Raw genomic sequence first — 19757 nt, 5'->3', positions numbered from 1 at the left:
TAAACATTAATCTTATATATATATCTGTCATAACCATCATCTCTCATATTACTTAATCTGTCGTGTCATATTACTCCAAATATGATTTAATTTTTATCAAGCAGCAGAGAACGTGATGAGGCAAAAAAAAAAACAACCCCAAAATAAAATCATATTCTTCATGAATCTATGACCTTTACATCTTGCCAAATAAAAATTATTGCATTCAACAATTTCTTCAAATCATCGGTTCTTATATAAAAAAAGAAAAAACACTTTAAATCACCACAATAATCCAAGATATATTAAAGAATCCTTTTAGGCAATTCCTTTACATATCATATTTACACATTGGATTTTTTTTAAAGTTTTGAAACAATATGTTTGTTGTGAATACAAACCAGTCTAAAATAACCCAGGAATACAGAACAGTTCTGCGTGTTTGGAAGTCATCCTCCATATAGTCTGTACAAACTTCAGGAGCAATAAGCCCCTTTGAGCAGAGACCCTCCCATTCATTTCACTGCCCCCCCAACCCACCCCCTTCCCCATTCTTTTTTTTTTTTTTCTTTTAAAGGTAACAAGTCATCATGTATCACAGACCTGGAGCAGAGGGCTTCTTTGGTGTCATGACTCCCTGGCTCACCACATCATCACATTTCCCCCTCAGTGCCGAGTTGTTACGGGATGATAATATATGTACCACAAAAATACCTGCTGCCAGCTCTCGGTGGAGCAGTGTTCTTGCCTTGCCAACATTCAAGTACAAAAACAGTAAAGAGCAAGACAAAGGCCTTAAAACCTAGAGAGCTCCCCCACCCACCCCACACGGGGAGCTGGCTGAGGAGCAGAACAGGACACGGCTGCCCCGTCCTTACTGGGGCCGTCAAAAGACCACAGGTCACATGACCAAGGCAAAGACCATCAGGGGGCTTTCCTGACAATCTAAATGTAGGCGGTTTGTTCTTAATTGGTGTTTGATTTATTCTTCAAATTTTTCTCGTTGCATTTCCCTTTCCGTTCCCCCTCCCCCTCAGTTTTTTTTATTTTTTTTGCATTTCAACTTCCCCCGTCTTTGTTAACAATTAAACGGACTTCTTGTTGAGCTTCTTTCCTTTCTTTAGGACCAGTTTATTCTTAATATATCCACGCTTCCTCTTCGCAGTCTGAATTGAGAGAGAAAGAGAGAGAAAAAAATGACATTCTCTTCCAGGACATTCACCATCTTCTGAATTTACACTAAAACACTCATTTAAATCGTCTCTCGCGACTACATTAGAGAGCAAAAGGAAATGACCGTTATTAAAAACACGCCGCTGAAGCGAAGACCCGACCTGAAGGCAGTGCTGATAATACCTTTCAATTTTACAAATGAACGGAAATATGCTAATTCAGCCTCCATTTTCAGCAGCACTCAATTACATCCTCAGTCAACTTCAAAAAGCGACGCTTGACGTATTACTCAGTGCCTCCTGAACAGTCCCTGAGGGGACATCGGAGGAGGAGAGAGAGCGAGGGAGGAGATGGGGACCGAGAGATGGGGACGGAGAGGGAGAAGGACGCCGTACCTTTTTGGAGGTGTACTTGTGTTTGGGGACGATGTTGGAGACGCGGGGTTTGTGGTCCAGGGCCAGGCGGTTCTCCAGCTTCTTCACCTTGTAGATGCGCACCAGCCAGTGCTCTGAGGTGAAGGCCTCTTCCAGGTGCCGGAAATGGATGTCCTTGTTCCCGATCTCCGCGTTTCGGGTCCGATCGAATCCGGGCGGCGTCCGGAAGTCCAGCTATGAGGAACGGTTGGGGGAGGGCATTAGTGCACAGGAGAATGTGCATGGAGTACACCCATCTCTAGGGCTGCCATGATTATAACATTCAATTATCCTGAGCCAAATCATCACAGTCAACAGTATTATTGAGGGAGGGCAAAAACAATCGCTAAGCAACTGTGCAAATTGTAGAGCTCATACCCTTTCTATCTGGAGCCATTTTATTTCTATGTAGCCTACTAACTGTAGCCTACTAACTGGAAGACATTTAAAAATGAAACATTCAGTATTATTAATTAGGCTCCCAGTTAAACATAATGTACACTTCCATGGTTTCTTAAAAACAGCATTTTGTTCCATTTTTAAAAATACAATGCAAGAGAGCAGAGTGATGGAGATCAGAATAGGATATCATCCATACACACTTTCTGCCTACAACCTTTATAAAAAAATTCTAATAACTTCATTAGTATAAAACAAAACAAATAAAAATAAGACATACAGACCAAAGCCTAAGAGCACTTTTATGAACTTACACACTTTCAGTGCTACATCCAGCTCTCATTTAAATTGACATTTAAAAATCCATTCAAACAATTACTACAGGAATATGCCTGAAAAAGACCTGCACTACAACCTTTACTGCTGACCAAAGCACTGCCACCAAACCAAACTATGTTCAGAATATAGATTCAGAACCAATCACTCCAGTCATTAGCATTAACTTTCTTTGTAACATTAACAGTGTGATGGAATATTGAGGTTACTGCAGTCTCCAACTTCACTGTAAATCCATGTGATTAAAAGGCCCAGTCTTTAATGCTTCCTATAGACATGCAGTACATACACTACATGACCAAAAGTATGTGGACACCCCTTGGTCTGGGGCTGTTTTTCATGAGCTAGATACTTTAGTTCCTGGAGATCTACCATCCATTCTAGACGATTCTGTGCTTCCAACTTTGTGACAACAGTTTGGGGGAAAGCCCTTTCCTGTTTCAGCATGACAATGCCCCCAGGCACACAGCGAGGTCCATATAAAAACAGTTTTGTCGAGATCAGTGTGGAAGAACTTGACTGGCCTGCACAAAGACCTGACCTCAACCCAATCCAACACCTTTGGGATCTACTGGAGACCAACTGAGAGCCAGGCCTAATCGCCCAATCACCAATGCCCTTCCGGCTGAATGGAAGCAAATCCCTGCAGCAATGCTCCAACATCTAGTATAAAGCCTTCCCAGAAGAGTGGAGGTTGTTGTAGCAGCAAAAGGTGGACTAAGTCCATATTAATGGCCATAATTGCCTGGATGTCATGAGTCTACAAGAGCCGCCACACCCTGGAGCCTAAACAGCAGCCAGCTTCTACCACAGGTACAGCTCTGTTACAATGTCAGGGAGATGAATCCTGCAGAGCAGGGCCTGTGTGAGCACAGCCAGCAGATGTGCTGTAACAGAAGATGATAAGTGTGGTACAGTGGCAAGCTGCCAACGGGACAGGGGCAGGAGCTCACCTGCATTTCACCAAAGCGGTAGTAGGACATCTTATACATGAGGCAGTTGAGCAGAGTCGGGGAGCCAGCCTTGTCCACTCTAAACTCTCCCTGTGGAGTGAAGTAGTCGCTTTCCTGGAAGCAGAGAGGCAGAAGACACACGGATTAACTCCAAGCCCACTGATTGCTAAGCGTGGTGTATGCCAGCAAATCCCTGCACTGCCCAGGGGTAAAAGCCGCAATGTATAAGAGGGCGGGGCTTCTCACTCGGATGTCCTTGGGGTGCTCCCCCTCTGCTATCCGCACCATCCACAGGAACTTGTTAATGTCGTCGCCGGAGTAACCAATCACCCCCCCGAAGATGATAAGCACATAGTCCACGTCCAGGCTCTTCATGATCTCATAGGCTGCGCTCTCATTGGACGACATGGCCTTACCCACCTGAGAGAGACAGGGAGAAGAAACGTATCCTGTGAGCTTAGTAAACAGCAGTCCCTGGAACAGTAAATGCTTTGTCAAAATAATAAACAAATCAGAGCTGTTCTCTAATCCAAACCTTCAGAAAATTATTCTTTTTTTTTTTTTTTACAGGTAAGAGTCCCCAGTGAATTGTGTAAATGAAAACTAGTTTCACAGCCCCACTGTGCACATCAGGGCCAGAATAGCTGCCAGGAGCCATGGCAGCCAGCTCATATTGCCTAAACCTTTCGCCGAGCTGTTTTAATATCAGGGTAAATGTTACTGGCATTTTAGCAAATGTCAAAGGTACAGGGCTTGGGGGAAGCAAGCCCGGCATTATGCGGTTTTCACACTGCAGACAGTCATGGCAGCAGGCGAGCTCAGCTTAATGCTGGAATAAAAAAAATGATGTTTTACAGTCTGCTGGACACAGCAGATATTACGAGAGCAGAGAGGGCTTTCCCCTCAGCTAGAGCCAGGCTACTCTCCTGACACTACAGAGCATAGATTTTAGATTTGTTAAACATAAAAGCACATGGTGGTTGAAGGAGATGTTTCAGTGTTCTCATCCAGTCTGCTGAAGCTCATCTGTAGAGCAATGAGGCTCAGCCATGGCACTGCCCTGCTCATCTTCCTCCACTGGCCTGTGTCAAATTCCAAAAATTGGTGCTAGCCAACTGGGCAACTAAAGGGCCCTCTGCAACTTCTAGGCAGGTCAATGTGTCCCACAGCATCTGTTCTGGCCAGCTGGTGGTAAAATGAGCTTCCCACTGCAGTCAGAAACCCTGCCCTTCTGATGCAGACTGAAGACCCACCTCTTCAAAGTCTATCATGGCTCCCCTGACCCTCTTTAGCTGTCCTCCTTCTATCTGAATTTCCTCTAGCACAGTAAAGTTTAAAAACTGTAAAGTTTGACTGTAAAGTTCAAAAGAGCAGGTGCAGTGTTTAAAGGACAAATGTGGGTTTGAAATGAGGAGTTTCTGGTGCCCATGTGTCTCACCAGTGCGATGTGGCTGTTGTTCCAGGTGTTGTTGTCCACCAGCGTTGTCCTGTTGGCCATGCCGGCAATCTGATAGCCGTAGTCCCACCAGGACATGACACGCGCGTGCTCGCCTGTGTTCTGCCGGAGCCAGTAGTACGCCTCACGGAAGTCATCAAGGATGTTGCGTGTTCTGGAGAAGAGCAACCACACACAATCAGCTCCATAACACACACCCTGACAAAAAAGGGTAGGTGTGTGTGTGTGTGTGTGTGTGTGTGTGTGTGTATGCATGTATGTATGTCTCTTACCCATCGTGGTTGTAGGAGGCCAGCACCACGCTGGGGCTGGAGTAGGCGTTGCTGGTGACCCAGGTGCAGTGCACAGCGAACATCATGAGCAGCATGAGCATCAGCATGGTGACGATGCTCTTAATGTTGGGCCCCAGACCCTCCTCGGTCTTCTCCTGCTCAGAAACGTGCTTCCGAACCTTCCCCGCCTGCAGGGGGAGACACACCCTGCTTTAAGCAACACTGGAGGGGGTTAGGGGTGTATGAGGATGCACCGAGGCTGGACTTCGGAAAAGGGGCGGGCGGGGGGATACTAAGACATGTATGAAAGAGAAAAAGAAATACAGTACTGAAGTTGCACACTTGTATGCCTGCTAGGTTATAATGACCACACTTAACCCCTCACCCCATCATAGCAACCACGCCTAATCTCTCACTCTCTCATAGTGACCACGCCTAACCTCTCACTCTCTCATAGTGACCACACTTAACCCCTCACCCCATCATAGAAACCATGCCTAATCTCTCACTCTCTCATAGTGACCACACTTAACCCCTCACCCCATCATAGCAACCATGCCTAATCTCTCACTCTCTCATAGTGACCACGCCTAACCTCTCACTCTCTCATAGTGACCACACTTAACCCCTCACCCCATCATAGCAACCATGCCTAATCTCTCACTCTCTCATAGTGACCATGCCTAATCTCTCACTCTCTCATAGTGACCACACTTAACCCCTCACCCCATCATAGTAACCATGCCTAACCTCTCACTCTTTCATAGTGACCACACCTAACCTCTCACCCCATCATAGTAACCATGCCTAACCTCTCACTCTTTCATAGTGACCACACCTAACCTCTCACTCTCTCATAGTGACCACACATAACCCTCACCCCATCATAGCAACCATGCTAATCTCTCAGCTCTAAGTGACCATGCCTAATCTCTACTTTCATAGTGACCACACTTAACCCCTCACCCCATCATAGTAACCACGCCTAACCTCTCACTCTCTCATAGTGACCACACTTAACCCTTCACCCCATCATAGTAACCACGCCTAACCTCTCACTCTCTCATAGTGACCACACTTAACCCCTCACCCCATCATAACGCAACTCCACGCCCTAACCTCTCACCCCATCATAGTAACCATGCCTAACCTCTCACTCTTTCATAGTGACCACACCTAACCTCTCACTCTCTCATAGTGACCACGCCTAACCCCTCACCCTGTCATAGCAACCACGCCTAACCCCTCACCTTATCGTAGAGGTTTCCAGAGTTCCTCTTGTCGTCCTCGTCGCTGCTGTCCTCAGCAGGCGGGTTCTCCCTCTTCTGGTCGTCGCCCAGGTAGTGCTGGAAGACGTTGGAGAAGGCGATGGCCGACAGCATGCACACGACGGGCGTCAGCGTCAGCATGAGCCGCACCATCACGCCCGCGAAGTAGACCGCGCTGATGGCGTACAGCGCCACTGCGGGAGGAGCACAGGGGAGGTTAGCGCTGCAAAGCACTGATCCTGGATCAGAATCCGCCATTCGCACGGGCAGCACCAGGGCTGGGCACGCTGACCCTGGATCACCCCTCAGGTTCAGAAAGAACTTTATGCCGTTCGTAAGGCATCGTTTTGCCATTATTAATACGACAGCAGGAACAATGACAGACCACTGTCCTGTTCAGCTTAGGGTGTCAGGGAGCACTGAACCTTGAGAAAACCCATCATCCTGAAGGACTACTCTAATGCACTTGTGATGAAGGAGAGTCACTGAACGGCTCGCTGGCCTCCTGAAACAAAGCCAGAGCCGCTATCACCCCACTCCCGTGTGACAGGACCCTTTTTATTGCTATTGAACAAAACAAACTTCCCCCCACAATGTCATCATTATGCCCAAAACAGGCAGTGACACAAAAACCCTTCAAGGGTGTCAGTTAATGAGTTCTCTCATTAACGGCGTGCAGAAGTTTACCTCGTTCCATCTGGCGCGGACGTTCTCCGAAACATTTATTTTGGATTAATGGAAGGTGACCTGCTGAATTGCACTTTGATGTGAGAGTACTCTGCTGACATGGTTTTTACTTCTCAATAAAGTCATTTAACTGCCCTTAAATCTGCTTGCAGGGTCCGGAGAATGTCCTTACTTCCTCACCTCAGTTGTATAAAGCAGGGACACGTACTCAACAGGACCCAGTAATAATGGCATCATTATTGTACAGTCAATAAAGACCCAGAGCAGTCAGAAACGCCCTGCTAGAGACAAACCCAGCACTCCGAGGGCCTTATCCACTTCAAGTTTGATAAATGAACCATTACACTAAAACCCACACAGCTTTGTATGTCTTTTTATATGTACATACAGCCTGGTTAGGCAAGCACGCCTTTCAAAAATTTAACTAAATATATTTATGAATGGAGACCAAGGACACCCCAAATGTGAAATGAGGTCATCCTTTGAAATCATCTTACTGACTTAGTGACTTTCTCTGCTACACCGTACCCACACACAGTGTGGACAAAGGCCGCTTCGCTTCCCTATTACAAAGACGTGGGCAGAAGCCGAATCAGGCCTGTGATGTGCTGCTGGGTTAATTAAATACTGATGAATGACCAGACATTCCTCCTGATTTAGACGGGTGAGGAATGAAAACGTGCAACTATTTCTCTTCACAAGAGTCGATAAAACAGAAGGGGTTACGCCGCTATCGCTATGTAGCACGCCGAGATACAAAAACATATAAATTGTTCTTTAAAAGCTTTTCACCAACATCCGCACGGTAAATTACTACCAGCCCATTTACTTAGAAGCGGACAAAAGGTAGATTCCGCCTTGCATTTCAAATACACATCTAATGACAGATCATTCACTACAACCTTTGAGCGCAAATTCAGCCACAACAATGACTGCACTCCAGATAAAGGGAAAATAACACAGCAAAGCTGCACTAACCAAACAGTGCTAAGCAGCCATTACCTGAAATCTCCATTAAAGCGAAGAGCAGCAACTGCACTAAAACAGACAGAATCACACCTGTAAAGTGCCTTTAAGGGGTTTTTAGAGTAATTTAATGTCGGTGAGGCAGTTTAACTGCTTTATCGTGGCCTAAAATGGCCTTTACTGAAGTTGTCCCCAAGTGCTGGAGTGGTCTGCCCACAGCCGCACCCCCGCTGCCCTTAGCCGTGACCCCGTGACGGATCGCTCACCGAAAACGCGCTCGTCGTTGACGTTCTTGATGCAGAACCAGAGGCCTGCTGGGAAGGTGCAGACGAGGATGTGGAGGTCAAAGAAAAAAGAGACCCAGGTGGTGGGCTGGTGCTCCGACACCGAGGCAATGATGGGAATGTGGATCTTGGCGTATCTAGGGCACGGAGAGGCAGAGATAATATTAAAAAGGAACCTCTGAGGAACTGAGTTCCCACATTTCAAATACATTATACAGATAAAAACACAAGGTAAACAAATTTCCAATATATTCCAGGACTACTCAGCTTTATCTCAAATTCCCTCTACATCCACATGAGCCCCTGGATGAAGATCTCTGTGCTACATAATTTTCGTGAGCATTAACTAGATGCAGTCTTACCCAGTGTCCCACAGCGAGTAGAACCGGCCACTCCAGGGGGCGATGTAACCTACATAAAACACAAAGCAGCATGAGCACACAGTTAGAGCACTGTTAACCGTTAACACTCATCAGGTGCATAGTACACCCATTACTTGCATTGTTACACATTGTTACAAGGTTAGAAACTGTTATCAGTTAAAGGGCAAAAAGGTACTGTGCCACCTAGGATCTGAACATGCAAACCCCTGGTTACAAGTGCAGTAACTGCATTAATATGCAGATGTACACATGCCCACAAAAATAAACGATACACTGCTGAAACACAACTCAATGCTCTTTCACAGTCCTTTTGTCCAGCTCAATGCATTTTGGCGTGTTATTTTCCATTCACCTCTTTAAGCTAAAGTAATACATTTCTGGAAATGAACATTTTCCCTCACTGGGCTTATCTAGGCAGCATGAAAAAAGGTTAAAGAAAAAGCACTTAGAATCCATTAATGAGGTTTCAGGCCCATCACACTAAAGCACTGTTGGTATGGACTGATTAATGACTACAGATTTATTCTACGCATGAAGGAAGAACAGCGTCTCACTCCAGCCCTTCAGAAAATAACACTGTCTTGGCAGGTCCAGGGTGATAGACAGGCTCTCCGGAACACAGGCAGACAGAGAGAGCTGGGAGCTGCTGTGGTCTGAATCTGGGCTCTCCCTGGTGCCCCACGTGTAAATCTGAGCACGGTTACATCAAAGACTTTCAGCGCTCATGAAACCAGCTTCAAAGCTGCAGCAGAACATGGCTGCATTCGCTAATGAGCTTCAGCACCTTGCCGGCGAGAGGTTGGCTGAGACGGAGAACCGGGGGCTGGTGTGAGAGCACTGCGACAGCAGCGAGAGACTGCAGTCCAGGGACGCGCTGTCCATCCTTCACCTGCCATGGAGACCTACTGGCCAGGCCACGCCAGGACAGTAAGGCTTTACCAGACATAGTACGGAAGAGATAACTATACTTTTATGTGAGAAGGTGCGGACTGACCTGTGTAAGTCAGGTATATGACGGTGAGGAAGACTACGCCAGCAGCCAGCGACACTCCAAGGAAGAAGAGGGTCTGAAACTCCTGCCTGGTGAGCCGGTCCTTCAGGTACTGCAGGAAAGCATAGGCCTGGAGCAGGGCAAACACACCTGTACAGAGGCAACAGTTAGGCAGCCATTTTACTACACACACAACCGTTACAGTACAGATTTACTCGGCCACTTGGAGGATTTTGAAAGTGGAGGCAGATTACACATTGAATATACACATTGAACATTAAAGCTGAAATGCCCAAAGGGCAACTGCTGTTGTGGAGAAGCTCAGTTTAACTCCATAAACAGGATAAACTTCAGAGCAACTGTACCTGCCGCTGCCATGTGTTCGCTGGTTCTGATTGGCTGGAAGCCCACAAAAGGGATCTGCATGGAGAGTACCAGGCCCACGATGTAGAAAGTGCTGTAGGCTGGAGAAAGAAAGGGGCGGAATGAGGGAGAGTTAAAGGTCCTTATATTGTTTAACCAACTCGTACCTCCAAAATGAAAAACAGAACAGAAAGAATGGGGAATTTAAATTGAAATCAAATATTACAAACTACACACATTGGGATAAAAACAGATGAGGTCATTCATGTGTAGCACAATCTTCCTTGGCCCTGTGTAACTTGTCAAGGGCCTGAAGTTACCAGTGCACACCCTAACCTGAAACCCAACCCCTAACCTACAGACCTACCCTAACCCTCTGCACTAAACATGCCAAGCTGCATCCTCTCTGCTTTCAGAGGGGGGATCAGAGCACATCTGAAGGAACACAGGAAATAAAGAACAGATAAAGTTCCACACTTTGATCCACTGTGAAACTCCAGGGCCTTTTCGCACTCGATGAACTCGCCTGCTGCAGCTGAACTAGCAGCCAATGGGGGCACTGCCAAATAAAGAGCTCCTGCAGAAAGGAGCGGCGTGGGGACTAATTAGTGGGATGCTTTAAACACAGGGCATCTGAAAGACGCACAGGCAGGAGCCTGAAAAGTGCAGAAGGGCGGGGGGGCTGTGCCAGGCGGTCTGTAGTGAGGGGGGGTGGGGGCTGGGGGCATGGCACAGCACACTCCCTGTCACTGGGTTTGATCTGACGCCATTACTGAGAGCCCCCTGCACATCTGGCACAGTAATGTGCCATAGACCCATCTCTGAGGTCCTGTCTGTGTCTCCTCAGCACTAAGAGCTCATTCAGCCCCTCGCCTACTTTTCCCATTCTCCACATCCCCTCGACAGTTTCCCCAATGACTCATGGGATAGGATATCATCTGAAAGACTACCAGCTTCACTTATTGGCCTCTGCATGGATATACAGGTTGCAGAGCCTTCTCCTGATGTGTTTCTGTCCCATGGAACAATCTGCCTGTCCATGTTCTGAGTGCAGACTATATTTAAATCTCAGCTTACTTTTCTAGCCAATCCTACGGTTCAGGAACAGGGTTGGGTGGCTGAGGTAAGCCAATCCCAGGTAAACTGAGCTGTGGGTGCTGTTTCTAGATCATGCATGTTATCTCTGCGTTAAGTTGATCCAGACATGTTCTTGTCTCAGGGCTTCCCCTCATGACTGCTGACCCTTTAATTCTAGCTCATCTAGCTATGCTGCTATAGCCTTATTCTTCCAGGGTTTTCCTTATTGCACACAGGCACCTCTATTTCTCCTGCGCTGCTCATCTACATACCTGAACTCCCTAATAATTATTTTTCTCTCCTCTGCTTCCTGCTTCAGTCATACTTGCCCATCTCCATTGAGGTTTATGTCATTTTCTTAGTCCTGCATATTACGTACTTAGCCTTAGCCTGCACATTACATACTTATCATCCTCACCCTGGTTCCCTCATCGTGCCACATAATGATCTTCCAGTTTAACTGCCTCAATAATACCTCCCTCTGCTGCAGAGCTGATATGTAGCGAGCAGTCGGGGACAAAATGGCTGCTGCGCACCACCCAGATGGGGGCTACACATTAGTGCTGGATGGGTCAAGCTCCCCAACTCACCGTAAAACGCTTGGAGATGATATAAAAATATATGACTATATAAATTCAATTCATTATTACCAATTATTCTGCTGTGGTGCCTTTAATGTTATGAGTCGTATTAGTCCAGTTGGTTTATGACGGACAAGAGCATCGGCCAAAAATACATAACATAAATGTGAAAAATCTGTCATAAGGGACCTCACCGGCCTCTCATGTTGCATAGAATTCTTTGTTAAAAAGGCTATATGTGAATGAATACTGGATGCACTTCTGTTGAATTTTCATTCAGTGTGATTCTGTTTCACTACAACCTGTCTGGGATGTCATGTGACTTACTGAACGCAGCACAGCGCCTAATACAGTCTGAAAGGTCTGAAGAAGAAAAGATGGGGAAAATGAGTTGTGAAATGGTAAGAAAAACACTATTATCCCCACAACTATGTGTGACAAGGTGCCATTATATGGTGCCCATTCTCCTGTTTGTGTAGGTATGAACTGAATGTTAACTGAAGAAGCTTCAGTAATTAAAGAAGCTACAATAATTGAAGTAATCAGAAGTTGCGGTTAATGAACAAGCTTCAGTAAATGAATAAGTTTCAGTAATGTCAGTTCGCAACCCACATGATCCACTGCAGAAGTCCACTTACTCTCACCAAATCAGATTCAGAGGGGAACCAAATTCTTGCACAAAGCTCAGTTATTGGTTTATTAAATTTTGGCTGAGTACAGATAGAACCCTCGGAGACATATTAGATCAGAACAGTGAGATCTGATTTGTAAAAACTTACACATGTATGCATATTGGTTAGCATGAGCATCTGTATGTGTGTATGTGTGTGTATGTGTGTGTATGTGTATGTGTATGTGTATGTGTATGTGTGTGTGTGTGTGTGTGTGTGTTTGTGTCTAGTTTAAAAAAATGTAAAGACCATGAGCCACACCTCACTGGTAGTGAATAAGTGCCTGACTGAACTACAGCACCACTGTTAGATGTCCAGCTTGATAAAATAGAGGCCTGTCTAAAAGACATAGAGGCCTGAATTCCCAAAATTGGTTACCCATATTGGTAGTCATCTGCTGAGATGAATTCTTATTTTCCTTTAAATTTAGATGGCTTCATTGTCACACCTGACGCAGTTGTTAAAACCCTGGTATGACCTCGGATCTCTCCTTCCAGGCCCTGATAAATAAACCTAAATTGAGGTAGATATCCCCCACTCCATCGTGCCAAAGAAATGGTTTGTGCTTTTATAACCTCTCGGCTGGGCAGCTGTAATGCCTTGCTGTCTGGCTGCACTAATACAGCCTTGAAAAGTCTCCAGCTGGTACAGAATGTAGCTGCTAGGTGCTTAGCAATAAGAACTAAAAAGACAGAATATATCTGGCCCCTTTCCCCACCCACAATTCACAGAACGACCCTTTCCTGGTTCAAGGAAATGCCATGAGGCAATCTTAAGGCCTAGATGTGTTTCCTTGCTCTTCTGACCTGCATATTAATATTCACTTCTGTACTTGCACTGTCAATTTTACCAGCAGATTTACAGGATACTTTGCTGTCTGTACTTTGCTTTTTTTTTACCATTTCAGTTTTAGAGTATGATTTTGAATAGCCTAGACATCTTTTGTGTACGATGAAGGGCATCTTAAATACTTGTCTATGCAGGTCGGTCAATGCCCTCATTCCAGTTCAGGCTAAAATACCATTCCTGTATTCTGCATGTATTCAAACTCATTTCTACCATTAGACTCCAAGTCACATCAACAGATGATTCAAACCCAATATGGTAGGAGGGCCAAACCCAGCACAGTAAGGGGATTCAGACCCAGCACAGTAAGAGGATTCAAACCCAGCACAGTAAGGGGATGCAAACCCAGCACAGTAAGGGGATTCAAACCCAGCACAGTAAGGGGATGCAAACCCAGCACAGTTTGAGCTACTCTGTGACCACCGTTACTATGAGGTAGAAGGTGGTCACAAACTGCCGGGCTCCAACCCAAGCCCCCGATCACATTGAATCTAATCAATTAGTGTGCTCAAGCTGGTGGGCGGCGTCCAGTGATTGATGGCCTGGGCAGGGAGGTGGAGAGCAGGGCTACGGTACGGGGTTTCTCTAGAACAGGGCCGGGAGGCCCTAATATGACGCATTAATCAAGCAGCCTTCTCCGACTGCTCCTTCAGCACAAGTTAAATGAAATTCAGTATCTAATAAAACCCTAAATGGAATTAACACTGCAGAGCTCTGTACCACCCCCATCCCTTTAAAGCGAGCAGGACTGAACAAACACCGGGCAGCTAATTCAAAATGTTTTACTCTTCATCGTTATGCCATCCATTTAAAGACCCATTGTAGAAACCATGGTCTATTAGTTCATTGAGAAGCTGAACTGGCAAATATTTAGAGCAGGAGAAATGGCCCCCTTCCAGTCTCTGGGCTTTCATTACCACAAGCATCAGGGCTACTGATGGGCGAGATTCATTCTGTGCAGCTGCAGCTAACAGGGATGAAAAAGCAGCTCAACTAATGACAGGCATTTAAGGGGGCTCATAGAGGGAGACTTTTATTACTAACTATTTATAGTTCTGTACTTCAGTTTTTACATTTCCCTCAAACGTGCTGCGAGCGAGGACACACATGGACTTCCCCGCTCCTTGCTATTATGCAACGCTGCACCTTCTTAAACCTGCTCATTACCGTCCCTCAGAGCAGAACAGAGCTCACTCAATCACACTTACAGAGCACCGGAGAAACACCAGAGAGGAGGGACAGGGAGAGACAGCGCTTCTGTGGAAAACCAATAAGTCAATGTCTACAGAAGCAGTTCACACATACATGTACACACACGCACGCACACACACGCGTACTTACACGCACGCACACGCACACACGTGCACTTACACACATGCACATACGCGAACACACTCACCGATGTAGACTCTCCTGCTGTAGCGCTGCATGAGCAGAAGCACAAAGACGTGGAGGGGGATGAGGTTGATGATGAAGACGTAGCCTCCCCATGCTGACACCTACAACACAGACGACGCACACAGGTCAGCCTGAGCAGCTGCCGCTGAATATAGGCCAACCACAGCCGCCGACACCTACCACAGTTTAACAGAACTGGAAAAATCTCGTTCTCATGTACACGGGACAATGTTTATACAACATAACAATACTTCAGTCACTCCAGCTATATGATCCAGGGCTTACAAGGCTGGTCATGTCTAATCGGTGAAAAGAGAAGCAATTGTTTGTCAGTTCATTTCAAAGAAAACCTCAAAATGTGAAGCATGAAAAGATAAAAAAAACAACAACAAAAAGCCATTTCTCCTTATTTTGCTAGGCTGGTTTTATCTGCAAAGCCCGGAGTGGCTTTGCAAATTATCTTCTTTGTAACTGAACCACAACCCAAGAAATGGCTCCAATTCACACTCGCATTCCAGCGGGGAAATTAACTCCATGGTTCTGTGGCAAGGAAGCACTTGGAAGAAATCGAGACTGCTGAAGTTGCCTACTCACTTGCCCCCCCCAATTCACAGCCTCTACATCAATAGGCTTTTCAGTGTGTTGCCCCCAAAACCTCCTATTACTCAATTCAACAAAAAGCATAATCTCTCCCTGTATATTTTAAGCCTGCCCTGCTGACTCCGTCACTGGATTTAAAAATATGTTTGGAGCATCCCAGTGCCACATATTCACAAGCTCATAAATTCATTTTATTTTTCCCAACTCTAGGTTCATACTTGCCAGAACATTTATCCCTTGTCAACTGGCACTTGTTAGGCACGTTATTCCTGAATAGTTAGTCTCCGGAGACTGTTGTATAAAACTAAACACTCTTTTATTAACCTTGGATGTCACATGTAACCTGGGAGAGGCACACGTTACCGCCAGCAGGACGTCCTGTTGGATCGGTGCTAAAGAGCACTCTTCATGATCTGCTGCTGTATACGGAGAGGCAGGACTGCAAGGGCAGCCGTGCACCTGCAGTTCACACAGCGACCACCAGGAGGCCTTCAGTGGCCGCTGCTCATTTCAGTGGCTCAAACAGCACGCTCAGTGCCTGGGCAGAGCCGGCATATTTCACAGAAGAATAGCCCACCGTGCGCCACACATCTCAATAAGTCTGCTAAAGCAGGGCGGTGGGGTTAATTATTAAGGAGCCATTGACTGGAAATCTCCTCAGTCCTAAAACAGTCCCAGTCATAGTGCTGCTCTCTCCCCCTGGAATGTGTATGCATCAGATGCGTGTGACTGTGTATATGTTTATTTACTTTCACATGTTCGGAAACAGTCGGAAATTTAGTCGGAAATGAGGTATCAGTTATCAGTATGACTGGTAGAATACGTGCTTCCCTTTCCTTGCACAGAATTTGCTCCAAGCACACTCGGTAAACTTTGTCCCCTGTTAAAATTTCAGCACAAGCCAAACAGGAGTTGCCACTAACTACAGCTCATGTTTGGCAAACAAAATCATATTCTCAATCATACCAAGTTTAACAGTGAGGCAAATCAGCCAGCTGCACCTAAGAATCTGCCACCTTGCACACAAAACGGGGGGAGCAGAACAGAATGAAGTTTGTGTCAGTTCATCCATCTTTTTTATGGGGCCATTTCTGCACACCGGTGCTGCTCATCGCCAAAGCGATGTGTGAGCGAAGTCCCAGCAGCCCTGCTGTAGTACGGAGACTGAAACTCACCATGTAGAAGTAAGACAGGCAGCAGCCGATCGTCCAGAAGACCGAGCCGGTCTTCACGGCCTTCACCTGAGAGGGAACATAGGATAATCACCATCAGAGCGCGGCACAGAACCGAGCCAATAACCCAAAATGCAGGAGCTTCCTTTCAAATGAAGAGATAAGTAAAATGAAGTTGTTACTTAGGCAATGGCTATTAGAGCATTTGTCCACTGCCCTTTAACTACATTTTCTAATTAGAGCTAAATCTCCCAAGAGGTGAAGAAATGCAATCTGCATCAAAAACACAGAAAGAAAGGAAGAATATTTTTGGACAGACGCTCCTTTTGTTTGCTCGTGCCTGTCGCACAAAAGCGACACACCCCTCAAGGTCACAGCGGGGATTTGTGTGGATGGAGAGGAGGCGGTGGGGTGGACAACGTTCAATTAATGACAGAGCCATGACACTATAAGCGAGGCACAGGGAAAGGGGAGAGAACAGGGGGGAGAAAAGTGTAAAGGTAGAGAGATGTAGGCCTGTGGAACAGATCTCAGAACCACGGCAGCCAGCCAGATAAGCAGAAGCCTGGCACGGCAGCCGGCCTGCCTGCTCTCTGTCTATCTGCGCGTGTGGCACACAGAACCCTGCCTTTCACCCTCAGACAGAGCGCGGTGTAGCGCTACCACGCCGCCGGCTCATTACAGCCCTTCACCGCGCCGCCGAGCGCGTTCGAGCACCCGCCCTGCAGCAGGGGAAGCGGAGGAGAGGGCAAAAGCCATCATGCTAAAAAGGGCAGGTCTCTCGGGAGAGACGGGATTCAATTATAGATTAAGAAGAGGCGAGAGACGGAGATTAAGCGCCTCTGACTCATTAGGAGACCGAAGGAGGGGAATATGAGGAACACCTGCACCTTTCATGCAAAACACCGGTACCTTTCACGCAAGTCTCTAAAAGATGGACTGGCAGAAATAAATTATTTTGCCAGAGCAAATCTTTTAAAGAGGCTTCTAATAAGGCTCTTTCTAATAAGGACTTAGTCATGGTACATGAAGGGACACTAGCCAAGAACAGACAAATGATAACTCCCACACACTGCACATGGTTAATAATAATAAGATGCAAGTCGATGCTTCAGTGTTTCAGGTGTTTTGGCCCTCTGGGAATGTAGCATTTTTCCAGCTCATTTAGGCTGCATGCTCTCCTCTGCACACCAGCACGGCCTAATCCTAGAAAAGCACCATCTCGGGGCACATCACTTATTTACTTCAATCTTATCTGGAATGCCTTAACACGCGGTTGGCTCGGCAAATTGCAAAGTGGATATAAGAGCCGTGAAAATAAGGGCAAACTGTAGTAAAATAACAAGGCAAAGATTCTCCAACTGCATCTTAAGTGCCCAACAAAAACAGCCAAAAGGGCTAATTTAACTCCGAAAACCATTCTCACGTCCCGAGCAGTTGCCTGCACTGCCAGGCAGGCGCTAGCCAATCAGCAGGCTAACACACAGCTAGCAGGCACCATAAAAACGTGCTGTAAACGATGTTCACTGTTTTTACAGCGCATGCATATTTACAGCACAGTTTGCTTTGGGAGGGACTCAAACTCAATAGTCAAACCCACCTAAATGCTTCATCCCCAATACTTCACTACTGGACACAGAAAGTGTGGCATGAGGGATGTTCCCCGAAATAGGATTCCTTTGATTGTTTAAATGGGGAGGGTCAAAGGTCGAAAGGTCAGGAGACACATCATGATACAGAGTCACGATGCATTTTTATTGGCTGACCACTCAAACTACAAGTCGAGTGTCACTTTCTCTATAGAAAAACTGCTACAAAAAAGGGAAGGGGATATAGGGGACAATGCAGGACAATAAACAACACTATAAAAATAATGACAGAGAACCCTGAAAATAAAGAGTACAAGTGAAGTCAGGTACACTCCAGAAATAAGCTCCTCCTACTCCACAAGCAATCCCCTCCTACTTCAGTTACTCCAACTTCAGCTAGCAAAGAGCGGTTTAAAAAATACTCCACCCCCTCCCCCAGGGGTGCAATAATTAATTAAAGACACAGAAGAATTATGGTAACCAAAGAAAATACACGATTGAACATTTTCCTGCAGGCTGCGAGGAGCGTGCGCCGCCTGCGATTAGCGCTGGAATTAGCCTGTTTGTGGCAGTGATGCAGACAGGTCTCCTGGGCCGCCCGACAGAATGTTGGCAGCAGCAGAACTGGAGGCAGCGCGAGCCCTCGGGGCTTTAATTAATTACACCTGCAGACTCAAACTCCATTTAGTCCCTGCAGATGTTCAAAAAAAAACCCACCCCTTTCATTCTTCTTAATGAGGTTTTGCCATTCCATTATTCCATTACATGCATTTTAACTAGATAAAGGGAAGTCATTTTACAAATGAATCCGCCCTTACATCCCTTCAAAACCGATATTTGTCTAAGTCATTGGAGGACATTTTGGGTTCTCTTTCTCAAAGTACACAGCGGCTGTTTTTCCCATTACTTGTTCGCGTGCGTTGTTTTAATGCAAATTGTGTAACGTGAGCTTCACATCTGCATTTAGCCGATGCAGAATGTCTGTTCAGCTGACAAAGCACACCCACCTGCGCCAGACCCAATCAGCACAATGGGCATGTTAACTTCCTGCTCCCAGGATCTCCAACTGGGACATTCGACAGCAGCACAATCCAGCAAACCTCAACCAAACAGCATCTTGAGGAACAGTCAATGAACAGGCGCTATTCATACAGCTTTGTCCCACTCTACAGGGCCATAATAATGTGTACCCTCCTCTACGCGTACCCTCCTTTTCCTGCAGAAAGCCAAGCACACAGATGTGTGTCCACTGATTCTCAACTGGGCATGGGGGAGAAAATGCAATTACTGAATCCCTGGATGTGTTCGCTCAAGCAGGGAAAGGCACTTCCAGAGGCATTCCACAGGCTTGGTTGCAGGCTAGTTTTCCCAGCTTGCAGTGACAAACTTGACAGCGGGTGAACAATATCATCCCACGCCCTCTGATTTCATCATTTTAATTGCGTATTGAAATTTCCCATCGCTATGGTGATGGGCTGCAAATGGCTGCCGGTAGCCAGTCGAGCAGCCGCGTTCCAGAGCCGTGTGCTGGATGACAGCGCGTGGGCTTCCCGGGGAAAGCAGGGCGTCACTCGCTTTAAGCGCTGTAAGCACGCCACATTTTGAAACCTAAGAATGAAATTGGGAGAAAAATACCCCCATAATAACAAAATAGTGCTACGGTTACAGTGCAGGGGAGCAACACAGACTGTACGGATTCTCCAGCATAACAGAGAGCCAGTATTCAATGTGTACACATTACATTCAGAACGTTTAAAACCACACTATCCTCAGAAACTCAAGTCAATACTACTACACGCTAAGCATAAAGCAAAAAAAAATAACATCCTCACAAGATCAAGTCTCAAATTAAACAATGAAACTATTTGACTTAATTGTTTGACTACAAATCTAAAATTGT

At 46.2% G+C, this 19757-nt stretch overlaps 1 protein-coding gene across 2 annotated transcripts in view; it reads right to left on the bottom strand.

The window, feature by feature from the left end:
• Positions 1-261: 261 nt before the first annotated feature.
• The window catches only part of LOC135259394 (dolichyl-diphosphooligosaccharide--protein glycosyltransferase subunit STT3B-like), a 106282-nt gene continuing 86786 nt past the window's right edge, over positions 262-19757 (bottom strand). For both annotated transcript variants that reach the window (XM_064343780.1, XM_064343774.1), the window contains exons 4-16: positions 16272-16337; positions 14498-14597; positions 9926-10024; positions 9564-9710; positions 8549-8597; positions 8169-8323; positions 6232-6443; positions 4982-5169; positions 4692-4863; positions 3500-3673; positions 3254-3367; positions 1548-1760; positions 262-1145 (exon numbers count right to left, since the gene is read on the bottom strand). In XM_064343780.1, the coding sequence (XP_064199850.1) occupies positions 1065-1145; positions 1548-1760; positions 3254-3367; positions 3500-3673; positions 4692-4863; positions 4982-5169; positions 6232-6443; positions 8169-8323; positions 8549-8597; positions 9564-9710; positions 9926-10024; positions 14498-14597; positions 16272-16337 (1770 nt within the window). In that variant the 3' untranslated portion in view covers positions 262-1064. The remainder of the gene's footprint in view (positions 1146-1547; positions 1761-3253; positions 3368-3499; positions 3674-4691; positions 4864-4981; positions 5170-6231; positions 6444-8168; positions 8324-8548; positions 8598-9563; positions 9711-9925; positions 10025-14497; positions 14598-16271; positions 16338-19757) is intronic.

This window comes from Anguilla rostrata, chromosome 1 (assembly GCF_018555375.3).
Source record: "Anguilla rostrata isolate EN2019 chromosome 1, ASM1855537v3, whole genome shotgun sequence".
In the NCBI taxonomy this organism is placed as follows: domain Eukaryota; kingdom Metazoa; phylum Chordata; class Actinopteri; order Anguilliformes; family Anguillidae; genus Anguilla; species Anguilla rostrata.
Note: the sequence above shows the minus strand (reverse complement) of the source record. Positions and strands in the feature narration are given on the sequence as shown.